Here is a 26,363-nt window from a genome sequence, read left to right as displayed (position 1 = left end):
AATTTTCCGTTGCCAATCCACCCTATCGTGCACATCCCCGGACACCATGAATAATTCAGCATGGCCAATCCATTCTAACCTGCAAATCCCAGGGCACTATGGGTAATTTAGCATGGCCAATTGATCCTAACCCGCACATTCCTGCACACAATGGGTAATTCAGCATAGCCAGTCAACCCTAACCTGCACATCCCAAGGCACTATGGGTAATATAGCACGGCCATCCACCCTATCATGCACATCCTACACACTATGGGTAATTTTGCACAGCCAATCCTCCCTGACCTGCACGTCCCTGGGCACTATGGGTCATTTAGCATGGCCAACCCACCCTAACATGCACATCCCTGCACACTATGGGTAATTTAACATGGATAATTCACATTAACCAGCACATTTCTGGACAGTATGGGTAATTTAGCATGGCCAAACCACCCTAACCTACATATCCCTGTGATACCATGGGCAATTTAGCATAGCCAATCCCCCCTAACTTGCACTTTACTGCACACTGTGGGGAATGTGGTATGGCCAATCCATTCTAACCTGCAACATGCCTGGACACTGAGGTACGTAGTATGGCCAATCCGTCCTAATCTGCAAACCCCAGTGCACTATGGGTAATTTAGCATGGCCAATCCCCCCTAAACTGCACATCCCAGGGCACTATGGGTAATGTAGCACAGCCAATCCACTCTATCCTGCACATCCCTTCACAATGTGGATAATTTAGCTCTGCCAATTCCCCAGAAACTGCACATCCCGGGACGCTATGGTAATTTAGCACCGCTATTCCACCCGAACCTGCACATGCCTGGGCAGCATGGGTACCTTAGCTTGGTTGTCACTGGTGTGTTCTCTGGTGCGTCAGCAGCACGGAGAGCAGAGTGAAGCCTTTCCCACAGGCCGGGCAGACGTAAGGCCTCTCGCCGGTGTGGACCCGCTGGTGGGTCAGCAGGTATGACGAGCGTGTGAAGGCCTTGCCGCACTGCGAGCAGGCGAAGGGCCTCTCCCCCGCGTGGACCCGCCGGTGGGTCAGCAGCGTGGACGAGTCGCCGAAGGCCTTCCCGCACTCGGGGCAGCTGAAGGGCCTCTCCCCGGTGTGGACCCGCCGGTGGGTGCGCAGGTTGGACGACTTGGTGAAGGCCTTCCCGCACTCGGGGCAGCTGAAGGGCCTCTCCCCCGTGTGGACGGGCCGGTGGGTCAGTAGGTGGCACGACTGAGTGAATCCCTTCCCGCACTCGGAGCAGACGAACGGCCTCTCCCCGGTGTGCACCCGCTGGTGCTTCTGCAGGGTGGACGAGTCCTTGAAGGCCTTCCGGCACTCGGGGCAGCTGAAGGGCCTCTCCCCAGTGTGGACCCGCCGGTGCCTCAGCAGGGCGGAGGAGTCTCTGAAGCCCTTGCCGCAGTCAGAGCAGGCGAACGGCCTCTCGCCCGCGTGGACCCGCCGGTGGGTCAGCAGGGCGGCCGAGTGGGTGAAGCCCTTCCCACAGACGGGGCAGCTGAACGGCCTCTCCCTGGTGTGGACGCGCCGGTGTCTCTCCAACGACGATGACTTAGTGAAGCCCTTCCCGCAGTCGGGACAGGCAAACGGCCGCTCCCCGGTGTGGACGCGCCGGTGGATCTCCAGCGCGGAGGGGGAGCGGAAACCGATCCCGCAGTGGCCACATTTCCAGGGTTTCTCCATGATGCAGGCGCCCGTGAAGCGAGATCCTCGTCCTGAGACAGTAGCCAAGCACGCAGTCTCTGCTCACGATAAATGCTGCCTTATCAGGTTGTGCAATCGGGTAAAACTCTCCCCATCGTCAGTTCACAGGAACGCTCTCTACGTGCACTTCAAAGCTATCCCAGGTGGTTACAACCTTTTGAAACAAACAGAACCAACAACCAGTTACTTCCTCTGGACTTAAATGCTGATGGTAGTCACTCCCTGGTAAATCAAGCAACTCTGATGCGATGATACTACGGCCTTGAGGGATCCGTTTCGTTCTTTTTAAAGGAAAGGTTTTCAGAGAGAGCCAAAGTGAGGCCTGCAGATGGTGGAGAGTCAGAAACAAAAAGAGTGTTGCTGGAAAAGCACAGCAGGTCAGGCAGCATCCGAGGAGCAGGAGAGTCAATGTTTCCAACATCAGCCCTTCAGCAGGAATGAAGGGCTCCCGGTCCTGATGAAGAGCTGATGCTCAAAACGTCAACTCTCCTGCTCCTCTGACGCATACTGACAGGCTGTGCTTTTCCAGCACCACTCTTTTTGATGCTGACCCTCCACAGTTTTTGACTTGAAGACAGAGATGCCAAAATGTCTATTTGGAAAGCTAATAAGCTCAACAACTTGTGAGGCCTTGTATTTTTTTTTTATTAAGAAAGTTTGAACAATAGAAGCAGCCTGAATGGGTGTGGTCCAGCTCCCACTGAAACAGGTTTTTTTTTATTTTAGCTTTCAGCAATTGCTGATGGGGTCTTGAAGAAGCAGAAGCTATTTTTTCCCCTCTTGGTTACAACTAAAGGCTGGGGGAATCTCTTCCTGTTGCTTGAGACATAGTCTATCTTCTGAAATTGCCCGTTGCCAAGAGTATGTTTATGGGATGTTGCTATATTGGAACAGTTACTGTTTCAAAGTCAACTAATCTATTATTCTATTCAATTGTCCAATAGAATTACAGCAAAGTCAATTATTTTCTTTTGTCATATTTTAACTACAGCGTATGAATAAGTTGTGTTTTGCTTTAAGTCACGTACTTTAGCCAATTGAATCACATCTGGAATGCAATACCTTACACTTATCTTTAAACTAAGAAAACGTTAGGGTCTAAGCTACCTTCTCAATATACTTTGAGGGAGGTTGGCCTGGTCGATTACACTTAGTTTGAGATTTGTGTCTGAAATTCCTCCCCTTAAAATATCTTGGAAATGGAACATACTAAAAGATAGGGCAAACATTCAGAACAGAGTCTAGAATAGAGTGATACTGGTGCTGTGCTTTTCCAGCACCACTCTAATCTCGACTCTGATTCCCAGTCCTCACTTTTACATGGAAATTCAGAACAGACCATTCCAGTTGGAGCAAATTACTGCAGATGCTGGAATCTGTACCGAAAACAAAAAAAAACCCTGGGCATCTAGACTGGAAACCTCAGTTTGCACTCTCTCCCTGGATGTTGCCTGACCCGCTGTGACCTCTCCAGAATTTGTTTTGCTTTCAGACAATTCCAGTTCCCTTGCAACATTCCTTCTTCTCTCGACCCCCAAAAGCTGTAAATCTCCACCCCACATTCCCTGCCTCCCTTCTCATTACTTTGGCGCAGCTCATATCCCACTCCCCATTGCCCTGAAGGGTCTGATCGACCCGTCCCACGCTTACCTCTTCCTGTCCTGCTCAGAGAGTGAGGGCTGAAAAATCTTCGGGTAGACAAGAGCGGAATGGGATGCAAATGGGTTTGATGCAGGCGTCCAAGGAAGGAGCTGGTGTCTGGAATGAAGGAGGATAAAATACAGCAGTGTTTGTGTGTGTGTCCCTGAAGGAGTGCATTGATGCTGGTCCCCCAGTTGCAAACGCCCCCTGGGTCTATCCCGTTGCAAAGTGCTGTCCTTCCAAACAAGACTGACACAGTCTGCAGCCAAACCCTCTGCTGGGATTCCAGGGGAAAGAGTTGGAGAGGGGGACTGCGCATGGGCGGGAGGACTGGCCACTGACGTCATAAAGAGCGATGTCCGGATTGACCAATAGGAAACCTTGGAGGACCGGAAGGAATTAGGTCCTCCTGCCAATCAGAGCCCCCCTTGTCTGAATGCGGAAGTTGGACCATGAGCTCTTGAAGTTGCTGCTGCTGCTGTCTCTCTCTGAATGAAGATTGAGCTTCAGGCCAGACTGCAGCTTCCTTCCTCTGTCCAACATCTGTGAGTGCAGCACCCTCTCTTTTCCCACCTCCTTTTCTCGTTCTGGAATTAAACTGTTGGCTTGCAGGGAGTGAAGGGAAAGGAGGTGAATCAAAGGGAAGGGGAGGGGGGCAAACTTTGAAAAGGGTGGTCTGGGTCAGTTGGCCAGATGCAGTTCAATCCGAAGTTGAAGACGTTTGACAGAAAGGAGGAGCTTTGTTTAAAGCGTGCCAAGTGGGCTGCAAAAACTGTCCAGTCAACCAAAGTCATCAGGCAGGTGCAGCAAGCAATGAGCAAGGCAAGTGCTATATATTCGCCTTCCTCGTAACAGGAATCGAGCTTCGAAGTGGGATGTCTTCCTGCAGCTGTACAGGACCTTGGTGAGGCCACACCTGGAGTTGTTGTTTCTATTTTTCTCTTACACCCTTTTACTCCCTTGGCTTTACATATGTAAGTGCCTGTCTAAATGTAGAGGCCCATTCCTCATGTTCAATGTGAAACGGGGTGGTTTCTTCAGGAGATGGCTATCAGTTAACTGGAGAGTATAGTAAACTCTGTCATCCCTTGTTGGTGTAAACATTGAATAGTGCTGAGTCATAATGTCGGTCCAACCAGTCCATGCCAACCATAATCCCAAACTAAAACAGCCTGCGCTTGCCCCACAGCTCTCCAAACATTTCTTACTCATGTACACATCTAGATGTCTTTTAAATGTTGTAACTGTACCCGTATCCATCATTTCCTCTGGGAGTACATTCCACACACGAACCACTCTCTGTGTAAAGAAATTGCCCCTCCTGTCTTTTTCAAATCTTTCTGTTCTCACCTTAAAATTATGCCCCCTAGTCTTGAAATCCCCCACCCTTGGGAATAGATACCTGCCATTCACCTTATCTGTACCCCTCCTGATTTTATACACGCCCATAAGGTCACCCCTCACAATCTCCTGCACTCCATTGAAAAATGGCCCAGCCTATCCAGCCTCTCCTTATTTCCAAACCCTCCATTCCCAGCAATAACCCTGGTCAATCTCTTCTGAACCATCTCCAGCTTAATATTATATCCTTCCTCTAACCAGAACTGGACACAACACTTCAGAAGAGAGTCTTGTAGAACCTCAGCATGAGCAACTTGTGTGCTCAAAGGACTGAGCATTGTAACAAACAAGGACAGATGCAGGAATAATAAATCTGTAAGGGGACCAACCGGGGGGGGCACATCTTTTCTGAGAGCTCTTTGTGTGTGCCACTCTCCACAGTTAGATTTGGATTTACAGCAGCTCCTTTGTCATTCTCTCCTTTCATCGATGGTGCAGCGACACAGTCTCGTGAGCTTTAGAAATTGTACCGGTTTATTTTCGGACTTTTATGTAGTCAAAGAGCAGGAGAGGCAATGATTGCGTACAGACGTTATTAAATCTATGGCTTGAAATCTATAAGACATTTTTGTTTGATGGACAAACTGAGAAATCTTTACCTTGGTATCGCAGATTACAAATAAGGTGTCTCCAGTGTGAGCTGAGGAAGTTATTCTTTCAGGAGGTTGTTAGTCTGTGGAGTGCAGAAAGCACTGAAGGCTGGGCACCATCGAATATATTCAAGATGGGAGTTCAGCTGATTGTTTTGAGCAACAAAGAAGGAGATGGTTATGGGGGGAAGGCAAGAAAATGGTTTAAAGATCACAACAGAACAGTTCCGACCTGATCAGTGCTGGCGCAGGCTCCAAGAGACCCCTGCTCCCGATTCTCACACTCAGTGTCCAGGGGTGTGGGGTTTGTGAATCAGCATCAATCCGACCCTTCAGGATGAGGTACAGCAGAGCGGGAGATTGAGGGCGAGTCTGTGGGATGGAGATTTGCAGCTTTTGAGGGAATGAGAGAGAAAAAAGGTTTTGTGGAAATTAGAATTGGCTGTTCGGAATTTCTTTGGCGTCTTCAGTACTGACAACAATGACTTCTTTTCACAGGATTCTGGGAGGGGAGGATTTGCGAATGGGGAGCCGAAACCGAACGTCTGACAGAGTAATTTGGGGCACGTTGGTCGAATTGAGTTTGGAATATCTTGGAGAGAATTGGCATGTAATCGGAACTCGGTGAGCCTAGGCCAGCGCTCTGACTTTGAAGAATTGTCAGCGAGGAGAGACTCTGGATGTGTCCTCGGAGTGAATAAGCCTCCGGCTTTCCCTTTGAACCTCTTCCCCAGCCCATGGAGAAGCCGTGGAAGTGTGCGGACTGTGGGAAAGGCTTCCTCTCCCCGTCGGCGCTGGAGACCCATCGGCGGGTGCACACCGGGGAGCGGCCGTTCACCTGCCCGGCCTGCGCCAAGGGCTTCGCGCAGCTCTGCAGCCTGCTCTCCCACCAGCGGGTCCACACCGGGGACAGGCCGCACACCTGCCCCGAGTGCGGCAAGGGCTTCGCCCACTCCTCCGCCCTGCAGCGGCACCGGCGGCTGCACACCGGGGAGAGGCCGTTCTCCTGCCCGGCCTGCGGGAAAGGCTTCACCCAGTCGTGCAGCCTGCAGAGCCACCGTCGGGTCCACACCGGGGAGAGGCCGTTCTCCTGCTCGGCCTGCGGGAAAGGCTTCACCCACTCCTCGGCCCTGCTGAGGCACCGGCGGGTGCACACGGGCGAGAGGCCCTACTCCTGCCCCGCCTGCGGCAAGGCCTTCAGCCAGCTGTGCAGCCTGCAGACCCACCGACGGGTCCACACCGGGGAGCGGCCCTTCCCCTGCCCCGAGTGCGGGAAGGCCTTCAGCGACGCCTCCGCCCTGCGGAAGCACCAGCGGGGCCACACCGGCAAGCGGCCCTTCAGCTGCCCCGAGTGCGGGAAGGCCTTCGTTCAGTCCTCCCACCTGCTGAGGCACCGGCGGGTCCACACCGGGGAGAGGCCCTTCGCCTGCCCCGTGTGCGGGAAGGGCTTCACCCGCTCCTCCCACCTGCGGAGGCACCAGCCGGTCCACAGCTAACCGGGTTGCACCTTTGCCAATCAGGCCCAGGGTGGCTGTGCGCCATGTCCCATTCTGACTGTGGACGAAGTGGGAAGGGTTCCCTTCTTCTGGATTGGCTGCTGTCACTTTATTTGCAGTGAGGGCCTGATGCCCTTTGAACCTAGCGCGCTCCTGCGGAAACTGGCCGCGGAGGTGGCGGGGGGGGGGTCCACCTGTTGCTGAGTAACGCTGTGGATGCTTCTCCCCCTCGCGTCAGGACACATGCGCAAGAATGCCAAGCCTCCGAGGGAACGGCACTCTATTCTGGGCCAAGTGAGGGCTGCTGATTGGTCCCTCCGATTGGTCGAAGTGACCACCAACAATTGTTCCCCCTGTTGTATTAAAGATGTAAAATATTCATTGTATCGTTTAGGAATGTGGATTTTAAAATGGTGACAAAAATGCACATTTCAATTTTGTGAGGGTGGCATTTTTTTGTCTCTTTAGAGACCAGGGAGCTATTGGGGGGGGGGGGGGGGGGGGGGAGTCTGAATGTCAGAGAATGCAGCAGAATACAGATGGATTGCAGAGTCGAGTGGAGAAATGGGCAAATGGAGTTCAAATGTGAGGTGATGCATTTTGGAAGATCCAATTCTAGAGCAAACTATACAGTAAATGGAAAAGTCCTGGGGAAAACTGATGTAGAGAGAGATCTGTGTGTTCAGGCCCATTGTTCCCTGAAGATGGCAATGCAGGTCAGTAGAGTGGTCAAGAAGGCATATGGCATGCTTTCCTTCATCGGACAGAATATTGAGTACAAGAGTTGGCAGGTCATGTTACAGTTATATAAGACTTTGTTTCGGCCACATTTGGAATACCTCGTACAGTTCTGGTTGCTACATTACCAAACGTTTGGAGAGGGTGCAGAGGAGGTTCACCAGGATGTTACCTGGGATGGAGGATGCTAACTATGAAGAGAGTTTGAACAGATCAGGATTATTTTCATTGGAAAGACGGAGGTTGTGGGGGGACCTGATTTGAGGCCAACAAAACCATGAGAGGTATAGACAGGGTGGATAGCAAGCAACCTTCTCCCAGAGTGAGGGACTCAATTACTAGGAGTCACGAGTTCAAAGTGAGAGGGGAAAGGTTTAAGGGAGATATGTATGGAAAATTCTTTACGCAGAGGGGGCTGGGTACCTGGAATGCGTTGCCGGTAGAGGTGGGAACGATAGCGTCATTTAAGATGTATCTCGACAGATACACGAAAGGGCAGGGAGCAGAGGGATACAGATCCTTAGAAAATAGGCAGCAGGTTTGGATAGAGGATCTGGATTGGCGCAGCCTTGGAGGGCCGAAGGGCCTGTTCCTGCGCTGTAAGGTTATTTGTTCTTTGCATACAGAAATTGTATCTTGCTGAGATGATTGATGTTTTGTTGTGAAGAGGTGATACGGAAGATCGATGGAGGTAGGGCGATAGACGTTGTCTGTATGGACGTCAGCACAGTATTGGGCAAGGTTCTGCGTGGTGGACAGGTTAGTAAGGTTCGATCACCTGGGAGCCAAGCGCAGATGGTCATTTGTATACAGAACTGGTTCGAAGGTAGAAGACAGAGGGTGGTGGTGGAGGGTTGTTTTTCAGACTGGAGGCCTGTGACCAGTGGAGTGCCACAAGGATCGGTGCTGGGCCCTCTACGTTTATATAAAATGATTTGGATGTGAACATACAAGGTATAGTTGGAAAGTTTGCAGATGACACCCAAATTAGGTGGTGTAATGGACAGCGAAGATTATCTTAGTACAATGGGATCTTGATCAGCTGGGCCAGTGGGCTGAAGAGTGGTGGATGGAGTTTGATTTAGGTAAACGTGAGGTGTTGCATTTTGGGAAAGCGAATCATACCAGAACTTATACACTTAATGGTAAGGTCCGAGGGAGTGTTGCTGAACAAGGAGACCTTGGAGTGCAGGTTCATAGCTCCTTGAAAGTGGAGTCGCAGGTAGATAGGATAGTGAAGGTGGGCGTTTGGTTTGCTTTCCTTTATTGGTCAGAGTATTGAGTACAGGAGTTGGGAGGTCATGTTGTGTCATATTGGTTAGGACACTGCATACAATTCTGGTCTCCCTGCTACAGGAAGGATGTGTTATATTTGAGAGGGTGCAGAAAGTGACATTGCCGGGACGGGAGGGTTTGAATTTTAGGGAGAGGCTGGGGCTGTTTTCCCTGGAGCGTCGGAGGCTGAGGGGTGACCTTTATAGAGGCTTACAAAATCATGAGGAGCATGGATAGGATAAATAGACAAAGTCTTTTCCCTGGGGTGGGGGAGTCCAGAACTAGAGGGTCATAGGTTTAGGGTGAGAGGGGAAAGATATAAAAGGGACCTAAGGGGCAGCTTTTTCACGCAGAGAGTGGTACGTGTATGGAATGAGCTGCCAGAGGAAGTGGTGGAGGCTGGTACAATTGCAACATTTAAGAGGAATCTGGATGGGTATATGAGTAGGAAGGGTTTGGAGGGATATGGGCCAAGTGCTGGCAAATGGGAGCCGGTCAAATTGGGATGTCTGGCCTGTTATGGACCAGACCAAACCCCCTCAAAGTATATTCAGAAGATAGCCTCGATCTGAACTTTCTCTGATTATAAAGGCAAGTGCCTGGCGTTGCTTTCCGGATTCAATTCGATTGGTCAAACAGCCAACCTTGAAGCAAAACACACTTTATTCATCCACTACGTTAAAATACAGTGAATGAAAGAACACATTGGAATAACTTAACACTGTAGGAAAGCTTAACAGAATAATAGATGATTTACCTGCTAAACAGCATTTGTTCCATTATAGTAACATCCCATATTCAACTCCTTGGCGAAAGGCAAACTCTGTAAAATAGATTGTCTCACAGGCACTTCACCAGTGCAGGAGGATAAAAAAACAAGAGAAATCTGAGAGAGAGAAGAGAAGAGAGAGAGGTGTACTGCAACTTCCAAACCCCAGCTTCAAGACCCCAACAACTGCTACCGAAAAACTAACACTCAACAGCCCTGACTCTGGGGGAGCTTGACCCCACCCATTCAGGCTGCTTCTATTGTTCCAACCCTTTTAAAAAGAAACCCCAAGGTCTCAAATAAATTGGATTCAAATAAATGACTCAGTGCCCCTATGTTAGAACTTTCTTTTTAAAACAAAAGACCTCAAATATAGCTCTTAAAGCATAATATCGTCACAGGTCAGCATGGACGAGTTGGACCGAAGGGTCTGTTTCTGTGTTTTGTCATCATCGAAGGCATGTGTCTTAATTTGATGCGTTGAGCAGGTACCTGTGGAGTTAATTGAAGAAGTGTTTTCAATGAGGATTTTATGATATAAAACAGGCGAGACAGTCCGAGACCACGAGCAGTATGTGTTTAGAAGAATCAGCTTTTTGTTCAGAGAAAGTTCAGAGTGTCATCCAAACGGGATGTCAGTCTGCTGTCATTGCAACCACCTGGTTGGGAGAGTTTGCAGAAGTCTCCTGGCTGTCGGAACCAAAACGGAATCCGGGTCCTCCGAACTGGAAAAACGTCTCCAGGTCATCAAAACTGGAAAGGCTCATTTGAGGAAGGAATCCTCATATTAAGATAAGAGTGATGCTTCACTTGGCTTGAGCATCTGTCAAGGATGTTGCTGGGAAATGGGTTGAATTTTTTTTAACAGAACCCCTGATGCTCCTGTTAATTTTGTTTTACACTACAGCCTAACTGTGGAACTGCTTATTTTTCCCCAGCACCCATGCTGTGTGTGTGCAGGTGTGAGACACGGTAGAAGACACGAGGTGTACAAATCTTTATTCCACTTCCCCCACCAGGAAGAAAGGAAACACCCGAGTGGCCAGTGACAAGCAGTGCCCTTCATATCAAACCGTGATCAAACAGTGAAAGGGAGGGCAGGGATTAAATCAAAATAGAGTAGGAGGGGGAAATAATACACTCTGTTCTCTGCAGCACCCACCTCTCCTTGAACAGCTCAAGGGTGTTGGTGGAGACCAGTTGAACCTTTCCTCTGCTGTTTACGTTGAGATCTTTCAAAATTGGCATTTATGTAAAGCCTCTTGTTTTTCTTTGCTTGATTACGATGAACCTGTGTTGCTTTGGTAGAGGAATTGGCAGTCAGGCGTGGATCTATTGGGTAACTCAGAAATAAAACTTATGGTCTGTCTCTCCAGGTTCCACACTGAGATCTGATTTTTTTTTCCCAGGATTATCATCAGGTAGATTCATAACAAAATAGGAAGTCTCTTGAGGACCATCTCTGAGTCTTTTCAAGAAATGAGTGTGTGATTTGATCTGATTTATTATTGTCACATGTACCTGGGTACAGTGAAAAGCGGGAGAGAGTGGGGACTTCTGGTCAAAGTAGATTGAACTCTTGATTAACGGATATTAAATAGATGACTTTTTCTTCTGTGTTCTGCTTGGTTACACGATTAATAATAAATGGTTATTTTTTTAAAGTGTTCTCAAACTTGGCATCCAAGAAATGGTTGGGGACAATTGGGCAATTTTGATTTGAGGGTCATTGAATGTTTTGATTCCAGGGTGTAGTGAATGCAGTGATAGCGAGCTTCACTTGGTTGAGTTTGCTATCCCCTGTGCTATATTTGTGACTTTTGCTCAGCCTCTGATGTCAAATCTCTGATGTTGTGCATTAGAAGGAGTAGTGACCAGTATTGTTAGAAACTATAAACTTTCTCGGGACTGGAAATATTGCATTGTTTCATTGGTATTGTGTCACTAAGTGACAGGCAGTACTGGGAGGTGTAGGTTATATTAATTTCAAATTAATTTGCACACGCTTAACACATTAGAGACCGCAGGGCTGGTCAAACAGTCATAGAGATGTACAGCACGGAAACACTGCAACTCATCCATGCCGACCAGATATCCTAAAATAATCTAGTCCTATTTGCCAGCATTTGGCTCATATCCCACTACACCCTTCCTATCCTGTACCCATCCAGGTACCTGTTTAATTGTACCGACCTCCACCACTTCCTCTGGCAGCTCGTTCCGTACACTCACCACCGTCTGTGTGAAAACGTTGCCCCTTAGTCTGCTTTTAACTCTTACCCCTCTCACTCTAAACCTATGCCCTCGAGTTCTAGACTCCCCCACCTCAGGGAAAGACCTTGTGTATCAACGCTATCCATGCCCCTCATGATTTTATAAACCTCTATAAGGTCACCCCTCAGCCTCCGATGCTCCAGGGAAACCAGCCCCACACTATTCAGCCTCTCCCTGTAGCTCAAACCCTGCAAGCCTGGCAACATCTTTGTAAATCTTTTCTGATCCCTTTCAAGTTTTGCAACATCCTTCCCATAGCATGCAGTATTCCAAAAGTGGCTTTGCCAATGTCCTGTACAGCTGCAACACGACCTCCCAACTCCTTTACTCAATGCACTGAGGCAAGCATACTAAATGCCTTCTTCACTATCCTGTCTACATGCAACTCCATCCAATTTCTAGGAACTATGAACTCCAAGGTCTCGAAAGTGAGCTCTGCAGTTTGGAGTCCAGCACCAGTGGGACTAGGTTAGGTTAGGATATCTGGTCAGCATGGATGGGTGTTGGACTGAAGGGTCTGTTTCTGTGCTGTACAGCTCCATGATCTAAGACTCTTGCGTGTTGAATGCAGAAGGTGGGAGATTCTGGATGTGGCTGTGGACCACACCAAGCCCCCTTCAGATTTGTCAAGGAGATAGCCTGGACCCGAAGCCTCTTCTTATTTAAAGGTAAAGTAGAAGATGCTGTGTTCTGAATGCAATTCAATTGGTCACACTGCTTGGATTTAAGCAAAACACATTGCATTCTGAATTGGGAGTGTGGTGCTGGAAAAGCACAGCAGGTCAGGCAGCATCCGAACAGCAGAGAGTTGGTGTTTCAGGCTTTTACCCAAAACATCGATACTCCTGCTCCTCGGATGCTGCCTGACCTGCTGTGCTTTTCCAGCACCACACTCTCGACTCCAATCTGCAGTCCTCACTTTTGCCACACCGTATTCTTATTCTATGGTTAAAATACAGCGGGAAGAAAGAAAAATTGGTATAACTTTGCTTTATTGGAAAACTGAACACAACAATAGATTGTTTAACCATTGAACAGCAACTATTCCAATATAGTAACATGCCATAATCACGCCCTTGGCAAAGGCAAATTCAGTGAAATAAATATGCGATAGCAGGAAGGGAAGCTTTTAGCTGTAACAGAGAGAGATGTAGCAGTTTCAACCCCCCCCCCCCCCAAAATGACTGAAAGCTAAACTAAATCCCTGGTTGTGTGGGGAGCCTGACACCACCCATTCAAGCTGCCTCTATTGTTCCCACTTGAATAAAAAAAAACAATACACCCAGGGATCTCACAAGCTGCTTATCGGCTTGGACCAGACAGCTGGGGACCTATGGCTCAAAACCTCTCTCTGATTTTTAAAAAAGAACAACCCAGGACAAAATACATCTCATAATAAATCTCATAGTATTGTCACAGAGGAGGGCATTTTTAGAGAGTGATCCACCAGCCCACAAACAGTAACCACAATGTGAGACAAGAAATAATGGGAGCTTCAGTTGGGTGAATAGCAGTAATTACAGGTATTTGTAATTGACGTGTAGATTGCAAAAAAGAAATCCGATTGGCAATAGTAACGTTGCTGAAAACTACATAAAAAGAATTGCAAGACAGTCTCTCCATTCTGGAAGTGACGACACGGTGGCAGTGATATCTGGGTGTCTGCTAGGATCCCAGGCTCTCCTGTTTTATCTCCCTGTTCCCATAGAGCAAGACATCTCTCCCCAGCTCTGCTGCCATTTCTGCTGAGCAGTTCCTCCCATGAACACCGTTCAGATCAATGAAGGTTTCCAACTGAGGGCACCAAACTATGTCAATCAGAAAGAGGTGGACACAGAGCAAAACTTCGCACAGGCTGCACTCTGCCTGCATTCACCTCCAGGCAGAGAACCTGCACTGCGTCTGCTCTGGGCAGTCGGCCCACACTGCGCCCTCCAGCCCTTTGCAAAACTCTGAAAAGTCGAGAGTAGAGTGGTGCTGGAAAAGCACAGCAGGTCAGGCAGCGTCCGAGGAGCAGGAAAATCGATGTTTCATCAGGAATGGAGGGAGGGAGCATCGGGGTGGAGAGATAAATGGGAGAGGGGTTGGGGCTGGGGAGAAGGTAGCATAGAGTACAATAAGTGAATGGGGGTGGGGATGGAGGTGATAGGTCAGAGGGGAGGGTGGGGGAAGGTAGCAAAGAGTACAATGTGTGGATGGGGGTGGGGATGGAGGTGATCGGTCAGAGGGGAGGGTGAAGAATTCTGAAGAACCTCTCTCCCCTTTTAACAGCTTTCAGTCAACGAAGGCTGGCAATTTCCCGCCTCCCCCTCACTGGTTGACCATCTGGGACACTGAGGTATAATCCCAGCAGAGAACAAAACAAGAAAAGGGAAACTAAATTCGCAATGAGTGCAGCTAGTGCTTAATATTTGTTTGTTAGGAAGTACGCCAGAAATTGGGAGTCTCCCAGTCCTCTGCTTAAAGGGGAGAAATGAATAGAAGGGTTCACACCTGGAATGATCTTCTGCAGGAGAGTGGTGGATGCGGGTACCGTTACAACATTGAAAAGGCATTTGGACAAGTACAGGAGTAAGGAAAGGTTTGGGAAGGATACAGGCCAGGAGCAGGCAGCTGAGGACTAGTTTACTTCGGGGTTATGGTTGGCATGGACTGATTGGACCCAAGGGTCTGTTTCTGTGCTGCATGACTCTGGAAGAGTGCAACACAGGAACAAGCTCTTCTCACCCAACGTTTCTATGCTGGCCCTGATGCGATTCTCAACTGATTTTTCTCCCCAGAGTTGAAATGCCTGATACTGGGGTGCGTGCATTTAAAGTGAGGGGGTGGGGGGTTCAAAGCAGTTGTGAGAGGCAAGTTTTTTTTTACTCAGAGTGGTAGGTGTCTGGAATGTACATTGGGGGTGGAGGGAGGTTTAAGGGACTTTTGGGTAAACACAAGACCACGGGCAGGCAGACGGGATTAGTTTAAATTAGCATCATGTTTGGCACAACATTGTGGGCTGAAAGGCCTGTTTCTATGCTGTACAGTTCTATGTTTAATCCCCACTTGTCTGCACATGCTCCAAAACTGTTCCTTTAGTGTCGTAGGGTCAAAATCCTGGAATTCCTTCCCTGATGGCACTTTCTCTCATCCGTATATAACTATCAGTACCCATCTTTAGATTAGATTAGATTTGATTCCCTACAGTGTGGAAACAGACCCTCCGGCCCAACAAGTGCACACCGACCCTCTGAAGAGTAACCCACCCAGACCCATTCCCCTACACATCTCTGAACGCTCTGGGTAATTTAGCATGGCCAATCCACCCTAACCTGCACATCCCTGGGCACTATGGGTAATTTAGTACAGCCAATCCACCCTAACCTGCACATCCCTGGGCACTATGGGTAATTTAGTACAGCCAATCCATTCTAACCTGCACATCCCTGGGCACTATGGGTAATTTAGCATAGCCAGTCCACCCTAACCTGTACATCCCTGAACACTTTGAGTAATTTAGCACGGCCAATTCCTGCCTGCACATCTTTGGAGCGTAAGAGGAAACAGGAGCACTCGGGGGAACCCCACACCGACATAAGGGGGAGAATGTGCAAACTCCACACACACAGTCGCTCCGGGGCTGGAATCAAACCCAGGTCCCTAACGCTGTGAGGCAGCAGAGCTAACCGCTGTGCCACTCCAAATGGGTCACAATATTATCTCATCATAAGTAGAGCGTTTGTTAACAGAGAAACAGTATTTGAATGGAAAGGATAAATTTAACTTGATATAGTTCATAAAACAAAGACAGGATTCCAGTTCCACAACTCTGTGTTTCCCGTGGGCGAGGGGATAAAGGGTTTTATGCTCAGATATTGGACAGAGGAGCAAGTTTCAGTGAAAGTGAAACCCTGTGCTTTGTTCGGACTCAAACTGCGTGGTTGGGAGGAGGGAGTTTTGCAAAGTGTCCTCAGCTGGAGGGCTGCGCAGTGCGGGTTCTCTGTCTGGAAGTGAATGCAGGGAGAGTGCAGACTGGAAGGTTTTGCTCTGTGTCCGCCTCTTTCTGATGGACAATGACATGTTTTTGCTCCTACAGTTTGTAACATTTATTTGTCTCGTTCAAAGGATGACCCTCCTCGTGTTCACCAGTACAATTTTGTTGTTTTTAAAGGAATATAATTTTATTAAACGCTAAATCAATACAAGACAATAGCATGTCTGGTATCCTATAATGTGTATCTGACTTTTACTTAAGGTTCTCTCATTTTCGTTTTCAATTATTTCTGGTCTTCTGCACAAGTTGCATTTTGGGAAAGCAAATCTTAGCAGGACTTATACACTTAATGGTAAAGTCCTAGGGAGTGTTGCTGAACAAAGAGACCTTGGAGTGCAGGTTCATAGCTCCTTGAAAGTGGAGTCCCAGGTAGATTGGATAGTGAAGAAGGCATTTGGTCTGCTTTCCTTTATTGGTCAGGGTATTGAGTACAGGAATTAGGAGATTGCGGCTGTACAGGACATTGGTTAGGCCACTGTTGGAATATCGATAAAAGAGACCTAAGGGGCAACTTTTTCACGCAGAGAGTGGTACGTGAATGGAATGAGCTGCCAGAGGATGTGGTGGAGGCTGGTACAATTGCAACATTTAAGAGGCATTTGGATGGGTATATGAATAGGAAGGGTTTGGAGGGATATGGGCCGGGTGCTGGCAGGTGGGACTAGATTGGGCTGGGATATCTGGTCGGCATGGACAGGTTGGACCAAAGGGTCTGTTTCCGTGCTGTACACCTCTATGACTGTATTTCCAGTGATGGAGTTTAATCAACAACTCGAATCCATCCTAACTCCGCAGGACTCTCCAGTTATCCCCAATGTATCTCCCCATAACCCTGCAATTCTCTCAAGTATTCATCCATTTTATTTTGTTACCAATGATTGTCTTTGCTTTCACTTAGCTCACAGGGAGTTCCACGACCACCCTACGGAAAAGGCATCTTTCTCTGCCCCTCATGATTTTATAAGGCCAATTCTCAACCTCCTGCGTTCCAGTGAAAATAAAGTCCCAGCCTATCCCCATAACTCAATCCCCCATTCCTGGCAGCATCCTGATAAATTTCTTCTCCAGCATAATAATATCCTTCCTCTAACAGGGTGACAAGAGCTGGACACAGTAGCCCAGAAGAGGCCTCATCAATGACCTATACAACTGCAACATGCAAAGGTCTGAGCAATGAAAGCGAGCATGCTAAATGTCTTCTTAACCATCCTGCCAATATGTGATGCAAACTTCAAAGGATTATGTACCTGAACCCCGAGGTGTCTCTGTTCTATAACACTACCAAAGACCCTACTTTTAATTATATAAGTCCTGCCCTTGTTTATTTTACAAAAAGTGCAATACCTTAGATTTATCCAAATTCAACTCCATCCGCCATTCTCCAGCCCATTGACCCAGTTGATCAAGATCTCTCTGTAATCTTAGATAACCTCCCTCACTGTCCACTACACCAGCAATCTTAGTGTCATCCACAAACTTACTAACCATGCTTTTATCAACAAATAATTCAGGATATAGTGTTTGGATTTTCAAAAAGCATTCAAAATGATGTCAAACACCAAGTTATTGTTCAAAATTGAGAGTCTGTATTTATTCAGAATTTAGAGGCTTGCTGAAAAGAGACACGTTTTATGAAAAATTTTCACCTTGTATGCATCAGTGCATTTGCAAGGTTATCAATGTAAAGGGAAACATGATTTTATATTGGATGAGAAGTGAGTGCGAATTGATTAACAAGTGGATTGGTAGAGACACTGCCATGGAGAATGCACCAGTTCAATGATGACTGATAACTGAACTGTCCAGCATTGTTTATACCAGGCTGCTGTACAAATGTGTGCACTGGAAGGTGCAGATATGAAGACATATAGTTTATGAATTGCATTTTTAGAGAGAAAGAACATGTACACACATTACTCTTGTTTCAATTTAACAACTTTTCTATTGTTCAGTCATCAAGGGACAATACTGGCCAGAACTCCCCTGCTCTTCTGGGAAATGATGGCTTTGAAAATCTTTTAAGTCCCCTAGAGAGGGGCCAACCAATTAGTGTCGGATCCAAGAAATGGTCGCTCCTCTTTCTATTTTCAGACCTCTGGAGTGGGTTTTGAATCCCCAGTCTTCTGACTCACAGCTGAGAGTGGTTATTTGTAACCGATGCAACCATTGAAATAACTGTACGTTTCTGTGTCAGCTGCATGCCGTCCCAATTTGGAATTATTTTCCTCCACTGTGTCACTGTGTCAAAATTCCAGAAATCTCTTACTGTGACAGCATCATGGGTGTACCTACACCAAGGACTGCAGTGGTCAAAGAATGCAGCTCACCACCACATTTTCCAGGGCAATTCGGGGTGGGCAATGAATTCTGGTGTCGGAAATGGCCTCCACGCCCCATCAACAACTGAAATAAAAACTCTTTTTCATTTCCCCTCTGGCTTTTATGCCATGCCATGATCTGAGCTGAATATAACACTGGGCAAGCCTGAATCCACAGTGAGACCTGGATTGATAGGTCATATGTTTCATTTTCCAATCTGGTTACCGTAGCAATCAAACCCTGTAGAAGTTCTCTGGATGCTGCCAACGTAATTTCAACAATGAACAACTTTTATCACCCATAACAGAAAAAAAAAAATTATGTCCCCCGATACAAGAAACACTGAAACAGTCTTACTGTAAATATCAGAAATGTAGAATCAACCTTTGTCCTGTCAGTAACAAACTTGCAGATACTATTATAGACCAGACCAGACCCCCTCAAAGTATACTGAGCAGGTAAGCCTAGAACCTTGCTTTTTCTTATTTCTAAGGTAAATGCGAGGCACTGTGTTCCAGTTGCAATCTGATTGATCAAACTACTCGACATTAAGCAAAACAATTTATTTAAACGCAATAGCTAAATCCTTACGCTTGAGGTTAACAAACTGTTTTGTGCTAATTTGGTGTTACAAACAAATCCAGTGACTACCTGTATGTCACAGAGTCATAGAGATGTACAGCACAGGAACCAGACTCTTTGATCCAACTTGTCCATGTCGACCTAAATTAATCTAGTCCCATTTGCCAGCACTTTGCCCGTGTCCTATTTACATAACCCATCCAGATGCCTTTTAAATGTTGCAATTGTACCAGCCTCCACCACATCCTCTGGCAGCTCATTCCATACACTCATCAGTCTCTGTGTGAAAAAGTTGCCCCTTTGGTCTCTTTTAAACTTTCCCCTCTCACACTAAACCTATGCCCTCTAGTTCTGGACTCCCCCACCCCAGGGAAAAGACTTTGCCTATTTACCCTATCCAAGCCCCTCATGATTTTATAAACCTCTATAAGATTACTTTGCGTCAAGTTCACTATGCGCCCATCCCCGCAGTTCTTGAGTCCTGGGTGTTTGCCGATGGGGGGGGGGCGAGGCCAGTAATGGCGACTGGAACTCCCACAAGGCCGCGCGCCACAGAAACCATTTGATCATTCGACCAGAGCACTGTCCCGGGAGAGCGCATATGTCGCAGAGGCGAACAAACCGCGCATGCTTTCCCGCTGACCAATACGATAGTGCGCCAGGGTCCATTGTTCGCTCGGTGGGGGAGTTGACCAATGGAAAGTGCTGGAGGACCGGAAGGAGCCTGGTCCTCCTGCCAATCAGAACCCCCCCCCCTATTGTCTGAATGCGGATGTTGGACCATGAGCTCCTGAAGATGCCGCCTTCTCTGTCTCTCTGAATGGAGGTTGAGCTTTACCCCAGACTGCAACTTCCTTCCACTGTCCAACAAGTGAGTGCAACACCCTCTTTCCCATTTCTCTTGCTGACACTCAATTAGATTGGGTGGCACCAGCCTAAGTGAATTGAATCCAGGGAGGAGACAGACTCTGGAAAGGTTGGTCCAAGACTTTCTTTCGTGCTTACAGGGATTAATAGCCTTTTCTGTGTGTGTGTCTCTCTGTCTCTCTGTTTCTTTCTCTCTCTCTCTGCCTCTGTCCGTCTCTGTGTCTCTCTCTCTCGACTTGAAACATTAACTCTTTTTTTTCTTCCCGAAGATGCTGCCAGACCTGCTGAGTTTCATTGGCAATTTCTTTTTGTTATTATCTGGTCCATGTGCATTACATGCTTGTTGTAATAATGCATCTTCTCGATCATACTCTTATTTCAGTTTTTTGCTGTATTATATATTTCAGTGATGTGTTTTACAGTACAGAAAGCGTCCATTCAGAAGCTCGTGTCCATATGGACTCTTTATGCAGAAACACAGTCAGTCCCATTTGCCCTTGATATTCCCGTAGCCCACCTATTTTTTGTCAAGTGCCGACCTGGTTTCCACTTTATAATGATTAATGGCCTTTGTGTCCACCATCCTCATGGGAAAACAGTTTCAGGTCATGATCACTCACTCATTGCAGCAAGTGCAGACTGCAGACGCTGGAGAGTCAGAGTTGAGAGGTGCGGCGCTGAAAAAGCGCAGCGGGTCAGACAGCATCCGAGGGGCAGGAGAGTCGATGTTTCGGGCATAAGCCACATTTCTGATGAAGAGCTTATGCCCAAAACATCCACTCTCCTGCTCCTCGGATGCTGTCTGACCTGCTGTGTTTTTCCAACACCTCACTAATAAAGTACTCTGTATAATTGAGTTTTACACGAGACCGTAAACATAGGTGAGCAGCCTGTAGGATTATTTACAGGCATCTGCATTGAAGGCAGGAAGAAGCTTATAGGTTCTGTCAATAGGATGACTTGGCACTTCGAGAAAAATGGACAGGGTGTTTATTATGTACAGCAAACTGAGAATGGAGGGAGAGTGAGTGTAATGGATATTTACAGCTCTTTATGGAATGATAGAACGATCCACAGAAGCTAGAATTGTCTGTTCTCAATGTCTATTCTTTCCTGACAATGATAACTTTTGTAAACTCCATTTGCAGGATATCTGAAGGAGAGGATTTGCAGATGGAACTCTCAAACCAAATGCAACATCTCGATTCATCAGGACCTGAATAGCTTCCGCCTTTGAATTGAGGAGGAGAAATGTTTGCTTGTTCTGAGCAACTGGGTAACTGGGAAAGCACTGAAACAAACACACAAGTGGGTGCGTTTCAGTGCCCTGACTGTGGGGAGAGCTTTAATCAGTTGCTCATTCTGAAAACATTGCAACACTGTTCACCTCAGGGAGAGATTGTGCAGAGGTTCTGTGCATGGATGACTTTGTGACTGATCATCAAGCCTAGAGATACACAAGGACGCCCACGCCATGGAGAAACCGTGGAAGTGTTGGGACTGCGGGAAGGGGTTTAGTTTCTCGTCTGCGTTGGAAACGCATCGTAACGTTCACACCGGCGAGAGGCCGTTCACCTGCTCCATGTGCGGGAAGGGCTTCACTCAGTCCTCCAGCCTGCTGAAACACCAGCGGGTCCACACCGGGGAGCGGCCGTTCAGCTGCTCCGAGTGCGGGAAGGGCTTCTCTCAGTCGTCCAACCTGCTGCGGCACCAGCAGGTCCACACCGGGGAGAGGCCGTTCGCCTGCTCCGAGTGCGGCAAGGCCTTCACTCAGGCCTCCAACCTGCTGCGGCACCAGCGCGACCACACCGGGGAGAGGCCGTTCACCTGCTCCGAGTGCGGCAAGGCCTTCGCCCAGTCAGCTCACCTGCTCAACCACAGGAGGGTGCACACCGGGGAGAGGCCGTTCAGCTGCGCCGTCTGCGGGAAGACCTTCACTCAGGCCTCCAACCTGCTCATGCACCGGCGGGCCCACACCGGGGAGAGGCCGTTCACCTGCTCCGAGTGCGGGAAGGCCTTCAATGATTCGTCCACCCTGCTGAGGCACCAGAGGGTTCACACGGGCGAGAAACCGTTCACCTGCCCTCGCTGTGGGAAAGCATTCATTCATTCCTCTAACCTACTGAGACACCAGCGAGGACACAAGTGAAGACTTGGAGGAAGGGGGTGGGCTTGGATCCTGCTGCTGTGAGTCGCCCTCGGGCCTGAGTCGGGTTCACTCAGACAATGGCTGGAGTGGGAGGGTTCCTTTCTCCTGCACAGACCCCTCTCTCCCACTTGGATTCCAGCGCGGCCGGTGCTCAAGCGATGGTAGGACCCCCACCGCTTGGAAGCAGGCCATTCAGCCCGATGAGGCCATGCCGACCCTCCAAAGAGCATCCCACCCAGACCCAAACCTTCCCCCCCCCCCCGTCCCTGACCCTGTGACGCTGCAGTTCTCACAGCTAACCCGCCCAGCCTGCACATCCCAGGGCACTATGGGACAATTTAACACGGCCAATCCACCCTAACCTGCACATCCCTGGACACTATGGGACAATTTAACATGGCCAATCCACCGTAACCTGCACATTCCAGGGCACTATGGGACAATTTAACACAGCCAATCCACCCTAACCTGCACATCCCAGGGCACTGTGGGTAATTTAGCACAGCCCATCCACCCTAACCTGCACATCCCACGGCACTGTGGGTCATTTAGCACAGCCAGTCCACCCTAACCTGCGCATCCCGGGGCTCTATGGGGTAATTTAGCACAGCCCATCCACCATAACCTGTACACCCCGGACACTGTGGGTAAATTAGCATGGCCAATCCACCCTAATCTGCACATCCCTGGGCAGTATGGGTAATTTAGCATGGCCAATCCACCCTAATCTGCACATCCCTCGGCACTGTGGGTAATTTAGTATGGCCAATCCACCCTAACCTGCACATCCCTGGGCACTATGGGTAATTTAGCATGGCCAATCCACCCTAATCTGCACATCCCTGGGCACTGTGGGTAAATTAGCATGGCCAATCCACCCTAATCTGCACATCCCTCGGCACTGTGGGTAATTTAGTATGGCCAATCCACCCTAACCTGCACATCGTTAGACTGTCAGAGGAAACCCTCGCAGACACAGGTTGGGGGTGGGGGGGGGTGACTGTCTGTCTGTGTGGCGTTTGCGCAGTCACCTCGAGGGTCGAATCGAACCCAGGTCCCTGCCGCTGTGAGGCAACAGCGCTAACCACGGAGCCACCTTTGCGCCCAGGCCTACACATTTCCACTGAAATGATCCACAGAAGCTGAGGCAGGAGATTTATTTAATCTTGGACGGGGAATAGCGTTTTCCCAACCTCAGGAAGTGGGACTAAAATAAATGTATTTGCACAATTCGCATCCAGAATAAATATGGATTGGGGCTTGGGATAAATAATACTCGGAACTCTCCGCAGGCTGGGAGTGGGGTAAACAGACAGCTGGCAAATCTTTAACGTCCATGTTTCTTGTTCACGATGAGTGACCCAGGAATGAAAGGCTTAACGTATGAGAAACATTTGAGGATTATCCACGATGGGGTTCGGAAGGTTGAGGGCTGATCTAATTGAAACCGACAGAATACTGAATGGCCAGGACAGAGTGGACGCTGGGACGATGTTTCCCTTAGGACCCGAGGGCACAGCCTGAGAGTAAAGGGAAGACCTTTTAGAATGGAGATAAGGAGAAATGTCTTCAGCCAGACAGTGGGGAATCTATGGAATTCACTGCCACAGAAGGCTGGGGAGGCCAGGTCACTGAGGATATTTAAGACGGAGATAGATAGGTTCTTGAGTATCAAGGGGATCAAGGGCTATGGGGAGATAGCAGGAGAATGGGGTTGAGAAACTCATCAGCCACGATTGAATGACAGAGCAGACCCGATGGGCCGAGTGGCCTAAGTTCCGCTCCTGTGTCCAATGGTTTGGATCTGTTCCTCGATGCTCAGGTACCTGTGCAACTGAGAACTCGTGACGCTCGATCCAGGAGAAAAACCCACCTCCGTCTGACCCCGAACAGGAAACTGAAACCGAACTGGAAACTGACAGAGTGAAATTAAATGAGAGTCAGAGAGAGAGAGAGAGAGAGAGAACTGCTCCCCTTCAGGGTGTGGGCTGTATGATTCCAAGGGGAATCCCCTGCACAGGGACTTTTTCCTGTTGGTGAGCAAACCTCGATTCAGACCCGTCCACCGATTGCCGTTTAATAAATTCACTTTGGGTCAGGCGCGATGTGATAAAGACAAGGACGTGGCCAGGGTTGGAGGGTTTGAGCTAGAGGGAGAGGCTGAAGAGGCTGGGGCTGTTTTAATAGACACCCTACAGTGTGGAAACAGGCCCTTTGGCCCAACAAGTCCACACCGACCCTCCAAAGAGTAACCCACCCAGACCCAATCCCCCCACCCCTATTACTCTACATTTACCCCTGATTAATGCACCTAACTTATACATCCCTGAACACTATGGGGCAATTTAGCACAGCCAACTCTCCCTAACCTGCGCACCTTTGGACTGTGGAAGGAAACCGCAGCACCCGGAGGTAACCCGCACAGATGCGAGGAGGCAGGGGTGGGGGACAATGTGGCTGGAATTGAACCCGGGTTCCTGGCACTGTGAGGCAGCAGTGCTAACCACTGAGCCACTGTGTCACTTTCCCTGGAGGGTTGGAGGCTGAGGGGTGACCTTATAGTGGTTTATAAAAATCATGAGGGGAATGGATAAGGTAAATAGGCAAGGTCTTTTCCCTGGGGGTGGGGGAGTCCAGAACTAGAGGGCATAGGTTGAGGGTGAGAGGGGAAAGGGACCTAAGGGGCAACTTTTCACGCAGAGGGTGGTGTGTGTATATGGAATGAGCTGCCAGAGGAAGTGGTGGAGGCTGGTACAATTGCAACATTTAAGAGGCATTTGGATGGGTATATGAATAGGAAGGGTTTGGAGGGATATGGGCCGGGTGCTGGCAGGTGGGACTAGATTGGGTTGGGATATCTGGTCGGCATGGACGGGTTGGACCGAAGGGTCTGTTTCCGTGCTGTACATCTCTATGACTCAAAGTGCAGAAATCTCTGGATAGTTAAATTGAGAAGTTTTAAGTTTGCTGAAGGTGAAAGGTTTCCTGACAAACATTAAGGCTACAACATTCCCAGCTCTCCGCGGGGGATCAGTCCAGCCGAGTATAACCCTCTCCGGCAGCTCCAATGGCTGCAGTTCTGGTGGATTTCCGCACCAAGTGCCTCACTCCGTCTGTGAGAGTCATCCGCTCGGAGCCTCTGATCCTCGAATGAGGAAGTCCTTCAGAACATCAATGTCTATCCCCAAAGTGACCATGACCTCCTGTCCCAGGGGCCTGGAAATATTGTGTGCAATTCTGGTCTCCTTCCTATCGGAAAGATGTTGTGAAACTTGAAAGGGTTCAGAAAAGATTTACAAGGATGTTGCCAGGGTTGGAGGATTTGAGCTACAGGGAGAGGCTGAACAGGCTGGGGCTGTTTTCCCTGGAGCGTCGGAGGCTGAGGGGTGACCTTATAGAGGTTTATAAAATTATGAGGGGCATGGATAGGGTAAATAGGCAAAGTCTATTCCCTGGGGTGGGGGAGTCCAGAACTAGAGGGCATAGGTTTAGAGTGAGAGGGGAAAGATATAAAAGAGACCTAAGGAGCAACATTTTCACGCAGAGGGTGGTACGTTTATGGAATGAGCTGCCAGAGGATGTGGCGGAGGCTGGTACAATTGCAACATTTAAGAGGCATCTGGATGGGGATATGAGTAGGAAGGGTTTGGAGGGATATGGAGGAAGTGGGGACCGCAGATGCTGGAGATCAGAGTTGAGAGTGTCGTGCTGCAGGTCAGGCAGCATCCGAGGAGCAGGAGAGTCGATGTTTCGGGCATAAGCCCTTCATCAGGAAATGAGGGATATGGGTTTAGCTCAGGGTGGTGCTGGAAAAGCACAGCAGGTCAGGCAGCATCCAAGGAGCAGGAAAATCGACGTTTCGGGCAAAAGCCCTTCATCAGGAATAGAGGCAGGAAGCCTCTGGGGTGGAGAGATAAAATGAGGGATATGGGCCAATGCAGGCAAATGGGATTGCATTAGGTTGGGATATCTGGTCGGCATGGACAGGTTGGACCGAAGGGTCTGTTTCCATGCTGTACATCTCTATGACTCTGATCAGGTTGGTTACCAGATTAATTTAACTGGATCTGAAAATGTGTTGCTGGAAAAGCACAGCAGGTCAGGCAGCATCCGGGGAACAGGAGAATCAACGTTTCGGGCATAAACCCTCCTTCTTCGGGCTTATGCCCAAAACGTCGATTCTCCTGTTCCCTGGATGCTGCCTGACCTGCTGCGCTTTTCCAGCAACACATTTTCAGCTCTGATCTCCAGCATCTGCAGACCTCACTTTCTCCCCGAATTTAACTGGATGCCTAGTTACTTGGACTGGGGTCTCTTTTTATCTCCGATTGGAATACAGCCAATCTGCTTCAGACAATCCCTTTATCTGATTCTATACAAAGCTTTATTTAGGCAGTTTCAAATGTCAAGGCCTACTGAGGGTCGTAGAGTCGTACACCACAGAAACTGACCCTTCAGTCATCTCGTCCGTGCTGACCAGATATCCTAAATTAATCTCGTCCTGTTTGCCAGCACCCG

General features: G+C 48.6%; 2 protein-coding genes across 4 annotated transcripts in view; one reads left to right on the top strand and one right to left on the bottom strand.

Moving 5' to 3' along the window:
* Window positions 1-26,363, bottom strand: part of LOC122543455 (uncharacterized) — a 106,661-nt gene that overhangs the window by 8,711 nt on the left and 71,587 nt on the right. Inside the window, exons 1-2 of one of the 2 annotated variants that reach the window (XM_043682161.2) lie at window positions 3,359-3,632; window positions 832-1,862 (exon numbers count right to left, since the gene is read on the bottom strand). In XM_043682161.2, coding sequence (XP_043538096.2) covers window positions 845-1,687 — 843 coding nt within the window. In that variant the 5' untranslated portion in view covers window positions 1,688-1,862; window positions 3,359-3,632 and the 3' untranslated portion in view covers window positions 832-844. Of the gene's footprint in view, window positions 1-831; window positions 1,863-3,358; window positions 3,633-26,363 lie in introns of those variants that run through there. The other variant, XM_087974347.1, reaches the window with a different exon arrangement.
* Window positions 1-26,363, top strand: part of LOC122543458 (uncharacterized) — a 71,042-nt gene that overhangs the window by 31,622 nt on the left and 13,057 nt on the right. Inside the window, exons 5-6 of one of the 2 annotated variants that reach the window (XM_087974349.1) lie at window positions 5,839-6,824; window positions 21,159-21,841. In XM_087974349.1, coding sequence (XP_087830475.1) covers window positions 6,078-6,824; window positions 21,159-21,841 — 1,430 coding nt within the window. In that variant the 5' untranslated portion in view covers window positions 5,839-6,077. Of the gene's footprint in view, window positions 1-5,838; window positions 6,825-19,597; window positions 19,701-20,844; window positions 24,837-26,363 lie in introns of those variants that run through there. The other variant, XM_087974348.1, reaches the window with a different exon arrangement.

Source organism: Chiloscyllium plagiosum, unplaced genomic scaffold (assembly GCF_037043375.1).
Source record: "Chiloscyllium plagiosum isolate Xiang-an unplaced genomic scaffold, Cpla_swu_hap1 HiC_scaffold_27, whole genome shotgun sequence".
NCBI lineage: Eukaryota > Metazoa > Chordata > Chondrichthyes > Orectolobiformes > Hemiscylliidae > Chiloscyllium > Chiloscyllium plagiosum.
This window is presented reverse-complemented; position numbering and strand designations above follow the sequence as displayed.